This window comes from Urocampus carinirostris, chromosome 1 (assembly GCF_059441175.1).
Source record: "Urocampus carinirostris isolate Australia breed hairy pipefish chromosome 1, RoL_Ucar_1.0, whole genome shotgun sequence".
Taxonomy (NCBI): domain Eukaryota; kingdom Metazoa; phylum Chordata; class Actinopteri; order Syngnathiformes; family Syngnathidae; genus Urocampus; species Urocampus carinirostris.
Window position 1 is genome coordinate 1,792,501 of NC_142349.1, and position 12,432 is coordinate 1,804,932.

General features: G+C 41.0%; 1 protein-coding gene across 5 annotated transcripts in view; it reads right to left on the bottom strand.

Annotated features, from left to right (window-relative positions):
• The window catches only part of aldh3b1 (aldehyde dehydrogenase 3 family, member B1), a 67,860-nt gene that overhangs the window by 35,197 nt on the left and 20,231 nt on the right, over window positions 1-12,432 (bottom strand). For all 5 annotated transcript variants that reach the window (XM_088334936.1, XM_088334908.1, XM_088334918.1 and 2 more), the window contains one exon: window positions 2,557-2,638. In XM_088334936.1, the coding sequence (XP_088191062.1) occupies window positions 2,557-2,638 (82 nt within the window). The remainder of the gene's footprint in view (window positions 1-2,556; window positions 2,639-12,432) is intronic.

Genomic DNA, 12,432 nt, shown 5'->3' on the forward strand with positions numbered 1-12,432 from the left:
CAGGTCTTCTCTATCAGCAAACGGACGGCAAAGATGTGGTCCGTTGTGGAGCGGTTGGGCATACAGCCAGCCTGCTGGGGACGGCGGCAGCTTCTGATTGCTGGAAGGGCACGGCTGAGCAAGATCCTGGTAAAGACCTTGCCCGGGATGGAGAGTAAGGTTATACCTCTGTGGTTTCCACAGACAAGCCTGTCACCCTTGCATTTCCAGAAGGGCATGATGACTCCTCTGGTTTAGTTGGTGGGCAGCTGCTCCGATTCCCACACCTGGTTGAATAGGCAGGTTAGCCACTCCACCATGCCATCACCGCCGGCCTTGAGCATCTCACCGGTAATGGCACAGATGCTGGGGGCTTTCTTGGTGTTCAGCTTCTTCTGAGCAGCTCTCACTTCCTCTGGTGTTACAGGGTCTGTGCAGCAGGCGTCGCTAGGAAGTGCCGTGTTTGCAGCCACTAGGAGGGTGGGATCAGCCGGGATGGTGCTGTGCTGCAAGAGGAGGCTAAAGTGCTCCTTCCAGCGCGCGAGGCAGTTGGCTTCTGTCATGATGAGGTTGCCGTCTGAGTCTTTTACCAGGGCTGTCTTCATGTGTGGGCCGCTACGGGCTTGGCGTAGTAGACTGAATACGCGGCTCATGTTGTTGTTGTTGGCCGCGGACTCAAGATGTTGGGCTTCTGCCTGCCAAAACCTCTCCCTATCTTCAGCGATGGCCACATTGCGCAGGCGGTTCAGTCTCCGATACTCCGTGAGGTCGCCTCGGAGCCGGGCCTCGCGCCGCTGGCCTATGATGTTGAGTGTCCTCTCTGATATCCAGGGCTTTCTCGGGGAGGATCGCGGGCGTCCGAGGACATTGTGAGCAGACTGGAGGACACTTTCCTTGAAGGCCGCCCAGTCTGTCAGCTTGTCAGGAGCCAGGGCATCGAGAGTGCGGCGGATGGAGCAACTAAAGTCTCTGGCGATGTTGGGGTCGCTGAGTCAGGAGGAGTCGGGGCGAGGCAGAGTCTTGTGCTGGTTGGCTCGGAGCTTTGGCTTGAGCTGGGCCACCAGCAGACGATGGTCTGTGTTGCCAAGCTGTGCTCCTCTGAACACCCGGCAGTTGGTTACAAACGACTTCCAGCGTCGTGATATCAGGATGTGGTCCAATGCCTTCCTGGTTCTGCCATCTGGGCTGTACCACGTCCAGTGATGGATGCGTTTCCGGGAAAACCAGGTGTCATTGTGCGATCATTGCTGGATAGAGTGGCGTTGCCATCAGTGAGGATGATGGTGACGTCGTGTGGTGGGGCTTGGTCGACAGCCTGGTGGAATTGATCAAAGAACGCGTCTTTCGCACCCTCATCAGCGACATCGGTGGGGGCGTAGGCGACAATCACTGTCATCTTGCTGTGATGGTGGAGGAAGCAAGCAGACAGTAGTCTGTCGCTTATGGGTGTCCAGCTGATGAGGGACCTCCGGAGGGCTTTTGGAATGGCAAAAGCCACACCGCAAAGGCCGGTCCGACTCTCGGGGCCACTCCGGATGTAGCAATGGTTGCCAGCTGTTGTTTCACCATTGCCTTGCCATCGTACTTCACAGAGCCCTGCCAGGGTGATGTTATAGCGACAGAGCTCTCGGGACAGCAGGGTGGCAGCTCCGGGGCGAAGGAGTGTCTGGACATTCCAGGTGGCGACACGGGTCTTACGACGAAGGTCAATCCGTACTCGTTGGTCGGGGGCAGGCTGGGGTCCGTTACCGTGTTGGTCAGTCCGGCTTCTTTCTCTGGTCAGTTTCATAACAAAGGGGGTTTCTCCTGGGTGAGTTGTTAGCCCTCCGCAGGATAGTCGGTTAGTGGGGCTGCCATCTCACAGCGTACCGACACGCTGGGGTCTTTGTTTGTCTGGAACCCACCCCGGAGACCGGCCCGCCATGGGTGACCCTACCAGGAGCAAGCTCCCGAGGGTATCGCTCTCCAAGGTCACTGGAACACGCAAGCCCCCTCGCCGCATCAAGGCCAGACCCATCCGAGGGGGATAGATAGTCCCTCGGGTATCGCGGTTAATGGGGACCAAAACCACCCGCGAAAAGTGAAAATCTGCGAAGTCGCGACGCCCCTTCAAAAATGCTTTAAAAAGAAAAAAATTGCGAAAACAAATTGGCGAAAACAAATTGGCGAAAACAAATTGGCGAAAACAAATTAGCGAAAACAAATTAGCGAAAACAAATTAGCGAAAACAAATTAGCGAAAACAAATTAGCGAAGAAGTAGCGAGGTCCCACTGTATATATAACATATAGGACCCCTGAGCCCTTTAGTGTTACCTGATAGATATCATACAAAAAATGTAGTATTGTCTCATATTTTATATGTTTTGGAATTTGGGAATCATTTTAATCACAAAAAGTCTAAAAGGGCTGCATGGACCACCACGACGTGTAAACATACCCACAGTCCCACCACCTTTGGTGTGCATTTACTTTTCTTTTATACCCCTCCTTTGTTAAACTTCTATCTTTGTCTACTGGATGATAAAAATCAAAAATTCTTCAAGATTTTAAATGTATTCAGGAATAAGTGAATTTACCTGTGTAGAAGATGTGATCAAAACGATTCTGCAGAAGTGCTTTGGTCTCTTCTGCTCCGCCACTAACAACTGCATAACAGTCCTGTGAAATATTTAGTTTTTTGGAAAGTACAGTATATGACAGAAGAGGAAAACAGGCACTTACACTCTGATGGCAATAGTGTGATACACAACACAATTGACTTATTGCGTCATTCATTTCAGGTTCCACTGAGAAGTCACAAAACAAGAAAACACTTAACATGTAAAAAACAATTTCAAAACATCATATCTTGAAACACCTCAAATATGTAGTCTTTTGTCACGTCATGTTTATTTGTATAGCCCTTAATCACAAGAAGTCTCAAATGGCTGTGTAGACTAAAGACTATTATCATTACACCTTTTCCTGACCTAAAACCTAAGCATGAGGAAAATTAAGAAACCTTAAGAAGGGACCGCAAATGAGGTATTCCCCTTCTACATTGACTGGGCAGATATAGAAGGTCATCAACAACAATACAGACATTATCAACATGAAACATTGATCATGCATAAACTATAGAATAGAAGAATAGAAGTGTGTTGTAAGCCTAGAATTAAGCAGTTCTAATGAGGTTGCAGAGTGAACCTCAGAGAGCAGAGCATTCCGTAGCGCCGGGGCCTGAATGAATGGACAATGCTCCATTTTGATATTATCCTTGCAAATAATATCATTTAACATATAAATGCTGAAAAGATTTCAAGAACTGAGACCTGCGGAATGCCACAGGTAACACTAAAGGGCTCAGGGGTCATATCCCCATATCTAATACAGTGCTTCCTATCTGAGGGATAAGATATGAACCATAAGACGAGTTTCTAAAACCCCAATACATTTTTCAAGACGATTTAGTAAGATATTATGGTCCACAGTGTCAAGGGCAGCACCTATGTCCAGCAGCAGCATTATTGATGAAGCGCCGAAGTCCATTGCCAGGAAAAGATTGTTGGTTATCTAAACCAGAGCTGTCTCAGTAGACTGAAAAACCCGGAATCCTGAGTGTATAAATTCAAAATGTGAAAAATTTGTGTTCATATTTTTGTGTTTTTCAGAGATCCCCCAGCAAAACATGAAATTAATAATTACTAAATAATTCGGTGCATGAGGTTTTATGACTATTGATAATATATCATTAAAAAATAAAACACAAAAAAGCTGAGTGTCAAACAAAATGTATGTTACCAAAAACCTGGAGGAGGAACATGTGTGTACAACTTAAAAACAATAGATTATTTTTGTATTTAAAGATCCTACCAAAAATTGGGTATTTGGATGAAGAACCAAGATAGAGAAATTACATCAAATAAACACTTATTTTCAATCTATGTCATTGCGATGGTTGACTTTGTTTTGAGAATTAAATGGTGAATGAATTGGTTTTTAGTTTTTCCATATTTCAGATAAAAGAAGAAATCAAATCCTATTTCAAATGAGCCATTTCGTTTGATTTAATCTGATAGACAAACATAGGCTACATGTCTGAAAAAGGAAAACTCAAAATGTATTTTAAAACAACGAGACACAATCAATATAACCACGCTACCACCACACACACACACACATACGCACTAATTTTTTAAGGGTTACATTCAACAATGTTTTTTTTTAATGCAATGTTAATGACTCTGAAAGTAATTCACATTTGCCAGGGCAGAAGAGAATTCTTAAAACATTTAATTTTTTAGATTTCAACAGATGCATTACAGTATTTAATCAATAATCAATTTAGGAAAAGTATATAGCTATAAACCCAGAACGATATTCTTGGCTCCAAACTTGCAATGATGCGTTCAAAATGACAAAACACCTATACAGTACACACAACAAGCTCAGTATCAAATACTACATAATGCGCATTTAACTAAATATATGTTAAAAAAATATGATTCTTCAACCAGGGTGCCTATCTCCAGTGTTTGCAAAATGCTGTCGACATGTACTATCACATTTTATGGTTGAGTACAACAGTCATGGACTTTTGGACCAGATTTCTCTGGTATATTGGATAGCAGGATCCCCATTTATCCCTAAATCTTTACTAATGTACTACATGAAAAAACTATCAATTTTGGCAGCCCTTACTATCGCCCAAAAAACAAATCCTTGTTAACCCCTTAACGTTGCTGGAAAATCCCAATCCAAGACATACCCAAAGAAAGAATTGAATGTTTTGTCTAAAATAATCACTGTAAGTCCTACTAACATTGTGTAATGTAAGTTGGAACACACAGATATAAAAGGGTCTTTTTTCTCGTCTGATTTTTTAAAAATATTTTTCATGGTTGGATTTGCTGGCATCCTTTGAATGTAACTAGACAATGTTTGCGTGGAATCGTGTCATGAGTGAAACATCACAGCACTTTCAGGAGAGCAATACCAGCTACTTAGTTTTCGGGAATCTTGTTTCAGACTAAACATCATAGGCGCCGCCGCGAGCGGAAGCCTTTCCAGCAGGTCCGTGTTATTTCACTCTTTTTGCGATTTATTGTTTTTATTGTCTGCTTCTATCTTCGGTGTTTTTCGTCCCGTTTGACAACTACACTTTGGATTACTTTCGATCCAATGTTAATGGGTTTTAACGCACAAAAATGTGTTTATTCGAGGAATCAACTCCTTGCCCTGAAGAATTCTCGTGCTGGCGTGATGAGGGGCACTATCGTGGCTGCAGAGCCGGAGCTAAGGTAAAGGCTAAGCGGCTAGTGGCGATGTAAGCTTTCGGTACCGTCCGTCATCATGGTAAATGTGAAAGCATACAGGGAGTGCAGTTTGCTGTGTTTTACGGAATCATGGCTCACGTTTAGCATCCCGGACGGTAACGTGGAGCTTCAGCGCTGTTAGGGCAGACAGAGACACAAAAGCCTGCGGGAAGCGGAGAGGAGGTGGACTCGCCATCTACGTGGACACGAGGTAGTGTTACCCTGGGGACAAAGATTTCCATCTGCTGCAGGGACGTCGAACTGTTGGCCTAGCGTGTGACGTCATCCACTCCGCTATTGCTAAACTACAAACACAGCACCCCGAGGCCATCCTGTTAATCTATTAATAATCAACACAAGGATACTGCTGGAAGTATGAATTTCCCTACGGGAATGAATAAAGTATCTATCTATCTATCTAAATGTTATATTTCTGTGATAAGTATATTTTGAAATGGTCATCATATGTTGAATCCTAAGAGTTCAAACTTGCTTTCCAATGATATGTGGCACGACATATTTCAGTAACTGGTGACATGGGAAAGACATGAATTTGTTTATGAACAGTTATACAGCCCGCAGGCGGGCCTTAGAAACGTTAAGGTAATAACTAGAAAAGTAGATAGACTTTGAATAGTTAAATCTTGTTGGAAATCCTATAGTAATGGAGAAAATATCAGCTTCGAAAAATAAATAATTACCCAATTTTAGACTAACATGGGGGTGGGCCACTGCTTTCCCGGGCAGGGAGGGGACTTACTGATCACTCCACTTCCTTACTCACTATTTCAGGTGCAGGGAATCTAGGGCACACAATACAGATTTGGTTCTTTTCATGCGTACATGTGGCTCGGTGATAAAATTGTATTCATGCAAATTTCTTCAAAGGAGTAAAAATCTGGTAAGGTCAGAGTGAAGTTTGGTGTGTGCATAGCCGATGAAACTCTGATAACATAAGCTGTTCGGTCCAGTTGACTGTCTCTACTACAGTTTACAGTCAAAGTGTCACAATACAACACACTGTACGTCGGTAAGGAATCTTTTCTAAGGAAGCTCATTAAATAATCTATGCTGACTGATGAGACTCTTTATGGTGAAAACCCACAGAAATAACTATAAATACCCAGAAATGTCAGCCAAGCACACACAGCAATTTGATTGGATGAGCTGTAGGAGTGGTCAGAGCAATGTACACAGCGCACGTCTCTCTGCCCAGAGCCGTCTCCACTGAAGGTAAACACGTCAGAATCACCTTTATTATCATTGTATTTCTACGAGATTATAGTTGCATTACAATTGGCCAAAAAATATACTATATAAAGACTCAAGAATAGAAAAAAGAATGTGTTTGCGTCTAATATAAAGTATTTACATCGAAGTTAGAATGATACACAAATTGCACTTGAACCGGGATATTGCACTTTTCATCACTGTTGCTGCTGTTGGACACAAGTGCTGCTTTTGACACTGTGGACCATAAAATCCTACTAGACCGGCTGGAAAAATGGATTAGTCTCTCAGGAACCGGCCTATTATGGTTCAGATCCTACCTCTCAGATAGGATGCATTGTGTTAAATATGGTGAAATGACATCTGAGCCTTTTAGTGTTATCTGTGGTGTTCCAGAGCTTCTGTACTTGGCCGTCTTCTTTTTAGCATTTACATGCTTCCATTAGGCGATATTATTCGCAAGTATGATATCAGTATCCATTGCTACACTCAACTAGATCTTCCGATGGAGGAATCTCCCCCGCTAAACTGTGGAAATTTGGAGGCCTGCCTCACTGAGATATAAAAATGGATGTCACTTAACTTCTTACGCCTCAACATTGAAAAGACCGAAATTATAATCATTGGTCCATCTAAATGCTGTGACTTGTTTACAAAAACTGCTCTGAATATTGACAAATGTAATATGACCCAGAGTGACAGTCAAAAATTTAGGTGTCACATTTGACCCCAATCTGTCCTTCCAAACACACGTTAAGAATATTACTAGATCAGCCAAGAAGAGATCCGCAGGTTCGAGAGCGTTCTCGATTCGGGCCGTGGTGTTGTGGAATGCTCTGCCCCTTGAGAATCGATCTGCAACCTTAGTGGAACTGTTTAAATCTAGGCTTAAAACACACTTTTATTGTATAGCTTAAAAATAACCTATATTTTATGTTAACAATACCTGTGTATTATTTGTTCTTGCAACCTCTTGCAGCCTGGTCATGCTGAAAAGGGGATTATCTCATTTTCTCAAGGTTTCTTCATTTTCCCTATGTTGAGGTTTTTGAGTTTTTCCTTGCCCTCAAGGTTTTAGATCAGGGGATGGTGTAATGATAGTCCGTAGTTTGCAATAATCTGTGGTCCGTGCAGCGCTTTGAGACTCCTTGTGAACTATACAAATTAACATGACGTGACTTGACTTACATGAAAACCTTCGAGAAGATCGTATTGAAATTCATGAAGTCCTTTCTACCATCAAATCTAGATCCGTACCAATTCGCGTATCGTGCTAATAGAAGTGTAGATGATGCCATTTCAATTTGTATTCATGAGATTCTAAGTCATCTTGAGCATAGGAATTTATACGTTAGGGTTTTATTCATATATTTTAGTTCGGCTTTCAACACTATCATTCCTTCTAAACTGCATTTTAAACTTCTTCATGACCTCAAATTTTCCCGTTTTACTATCAAATTGGATTTTAGATTTCCTTCTCAATAGAGAACAGTCCGTTCGCATTGGTAAGAAAGATTCATGTTCTATTCTCAACACTGGTACGCCTCAGGGCTGTCCATTGTCTCCAACCTTGTTTTCCCTATTCACACATGATTGTCAACCCAATTCTGACCATTCACTATTCGCTAAATATGCAGACGACACCACGGTTACTGGCTTTATTTCAAATGGAGACAAAGCTGAATACCGAGCAGAAATTGATTCACTTTCCACCTGGTTTCATGAGAGTAATCCGTTATTGAATGTAGGTAAAACTAAGATGATAATACATTTCCGTACTAAGCCTCCACCGCATGTGCCACTGTCAAGTAATGGTAGTGAGGTGGAACTGGTCCATTCATTCCAGTTTCTGGGTACTTACTTGTCAAATGACCTCACATGGACTGTCAATGCTACTGATATTCTAAAGTCAGCCAAGACAAAGGCTCTACTTCCTTTGTCAACTCAAATCATTCGGAGTCCGTCAATCCATTCTAGTCAATTTTTATCGTGCTATCATTGAATCAGTTTTAACTAGGTCAATCACAGTTTGGTTTGGTCGCGTCAATCAGAAAGAATTGTCAAAGATGGAATCAGTAGTGAGGTCGGCAGAGGAAATAATAGGTACTGGCCTCCCGTCCCTGCAAAGTATCTACATCGATCGAACTAGAAAACGGACACTACAAATTATAGACGATCCCAGTCACCCTGCTCGCACGTACTTTGATTACCTGCCGTTAGGTCGCCAACTTCGCTCCATTGCGAGCAAGACTTCACGTCTTAAAGAGTTTTTACCCTTTCGCTATCCGTATGTTCAACGGGAATTTATTTAGGTTATGTATAATATTTTTATGCCAACGGCGTTCCTACGACCTATTCTACTCTAGTCTTGTTATTTACATATTCTTTCTTTTTAAACTATTGTATATAATTACCTTGTTATACACTACAATATCTTTTTTACTCTATTCTTTTAAATCTATTATTTTATCATTATTGAGTGTTCGCGTGTCAAATGATTTCTTGTATATATCATGTTTATGGTTTATACTGGCTGAATAAATAAATACAATTACAATTACAAATTAAAACTAACAGTCGACTAAAAAATATTTTATTGCACAAAGGTATGAAAATGAAGTGTAAATAAGTAAAAAGTACAACTTTTAGTTGAGAATGTTTCTGCAATAAAAGACTACTTCTGCAAATAAAATACTTCTGCATAACTTTTAGAATTTAGTCAAGAGCATCTAAACTAAAAACTGTACGTAACCAAAGTATTGTACTTGACCAGGATATTGCTGTTAGAACAGGAACATTACACTTTCTAACCATGTTTCACAACTGTGGTTTAGTGTTTTGATAGCTTTAGAGAAGAAGCTATCCTTCAGTCTGTTTGTTCTGACTTTTTGGGAACAGAACTAGAAGCAGTTTGAAAAGAAAGTTGCCAGGCTGTAATGAGTCTTTCAGGATGTGTTTGGCTCTGCTGAGGTTGCAAGAGCTGGCAATATCCTCCATACTGGGCAGGTGGCAGCCAGTGATCTTTCTGGCCGTGTTTATTATCCTCTGCAGGTCTTTTCTGTCCGCTGCAGAGCATCCTGGGTACCATGCCGTAATGCAGTACGTTAGGGTGCTCTCTACGGTAACAAACAGTTTGTAGTTTTTTGTGACATTTTTACAAATGAACTGGGCTTGCGCCTTAACTTAAAACAGTTATCTATGAAAAAAAGATGCATCAACTAATTGATAAAATATATTAAAGTTGATGATTAAAAGCTTTGGCAACTGATTAGATCATCGATTTGTTCTATCACGTGATCTATGAGCCAAAATGTAAGTTAAAACAATGCAAATAAGAGTGCACACCATCCCGTTGTGACGCTGGGAGTTGTAGAACCGCTTTTGTCCTGCAGAATATTCAGTTTTTTTTGCTCAATTTTTTCATCCGTCCAAAACTTCCATATTTGAATAAAGAGGAGGAAATACAAAATTTCTTTAAGAAATCAAAAGTCATCGATTAATCATCACAAAAATCGCCCAATTTGTCGATTATGAAACTGACTGTTAGTTGCAACCCTAGTAAAAAAAACCTCAACAATCTTTAGAAATTCCTGGAGGGAAACAAGATTAAAAGTGGTATATTTGTTGATATGGTACATAGGCTCTGGTATTATTCTTATTTCTTAAATATTATATAATCATCAAACGCAGAGGTGGGCAAACTACGGTCACAGTCATTTGTATGGAAGATTTGGACCAAGTACAAACAGCATGGGAAGGTTGTTAAAGTCAAGCGTACTAGCAGGGTTGGGTAGGGTTACTTTAGCTGGATTACTTTCAATTACTTTTGGATTACTCCAATACCAAATATGCTAATAAAAGACTAAAGAAACTAAATATGAATAAAATTATGACTCACAACACGTGGTAAGCTTTCTCTCTTGGCTTTGATCTCTTTGATCTTCGGCAAAACTAACATAAAATGCGACAGAAACAAAATGAAAATAAATCCAAACAGCTTGCCAACATAATTTTTGCCGTTCCATGTATTCCAAGCCTGCACAAAATGTAGTAATTTTATTCATTATTAGTTTCTTTTGTCTTTTATTAGCATATTTGGTATTGGAGTAATCCAAAAGTAATTGAAAGTAATCCAGTTAAAGTAACCCGACCCAACCCTGCATACTAGTAGGCCAAGGAAGACAGTAGGCGTCAAGACAAACTACTGAAGGACAAACTACTGTTTTCTTTGAAAACAGAAAATGCACAAGTCAAATGAAAAGGAAATAGGAGAAAGTTGGAGTCAATGTATGTGACAGAACTGTGCAAAATCGCCTGAAGGAAATGGGATTTTTATATAGGAATGCTAAAAGGAAACCATCATTGAATCTTAAACACAAAAGAGCAAAAATGCAATGGGCAAAGGAGAGGCAATCATGGAATGTGGATGATGGATTAAGGTTAACTTCAGTGATGAGTCACGAATCTGCATTGGACAAGGTGATCATGTTGGAACTTTTGTTTTGTGCCATTACGGTGAGATTTACAAAGAGGACTGTCTAAAAAAAGATCGAAATTGCCACAGTCCTTAATTATATGGGCTGCATGTCAGTCAAAGGCACTGGGGAGATGGCTTTGTTCAAATCTGCAATGAATGCACAAGTTGATAGACATTTTGGACAGCTTTCTTATTCCTTCAATTGAAAATGTTTTTGGGGATGATGATTTTCCAAGATGACAATGCATCATGCCACAGAACAAAAATTGTGAAAGCATTCCTTGGGGAAAGACACATCCAGTCAATGTCATAACCTGCAAATAGCCCAGATCTCAAACCAATTGAAAACCTGTAGTGAAAATTGAAAAGAACTGTCCATAACAAGGCTACGACCTGCAAAGATGATCTGGCTACTGCGATCAAAAAGAGTTGGCACCAGATTGAAGAAGAATACCGTTTGTCACTCATCAAGTCTATGCCTCAGAAATTGCAAGCTGTCATAAAAGCTAAAGGTGGTGCACCTAAATACTGAGGATATGTTTTGATTGTTATTGCCTTGTCTGTTTTTCATAATTTCCTATTTTTTTCCTCAGAATTAAGTATTTTTTCATGTTTTATCGGAGTTTTTCTACAGAATAAAATGGAGTGAGTACTTGTCCAAGACTGATGATTCCATACTTTTCCCTAGGAGTTGTACACGGGCTGTGGACCATGAAAAAAAGCTTGCCATTGGCCGAGAGTGATGTCAATCAAGGGGTCAAGGGCTAACGGCCATAATGGAAATAATTTCACAAGTCTGCTTATTTTTTAAAGAGGGGTTTTGGAGCAAAACGAATGGAAAACTACAAGAAAAGTCCACCAAGCAGATATACTTTTAGGCAGATTTTTTTTTTTTTTAATCTCTGCATTATCGTGTGTTTTGGAGTAAATATTTTACATGGTTGTATTAAATGGGCAGTCCTGATTGGAAGGACTCCATGTTTGCAGAATAACATTTGATCTGCATTTTATACAGCGCTTTTCAAGTCAATGACTTCCCAAAGCGCTTTACAATGTGCTCCACATTTCCCAATAGCGGCCTTGCAGCCATGTAAGGCGCTAACCTGCTTATTGGGGGTGTTAGGGGTTCAGTGTCTTACCCAAGGACACTTCGACATGTAACACGGACGAGCCGGGATTCGAACTGGGATCCCTTGATCCCAAGACGGGCGCTCTACCTCCTGAGCTACTGCCGCCTGTGACATTTTTACAAATTAACTCTGCTTGCACCTCGTTTTGAAACAGTTATGTATGAAAAAAAAATAAAGGACAAAAGGAGTCTCAACGATCTTAAGTAATTGTGGGACTTTTAGGTGTTACCTCGGCTTAATATTTTTACGGTACATTGTTTCAGACTGATCGTGATGTTTCTGTGATGAGTCAATTTTGAAATGGTATCACATCATGGATCT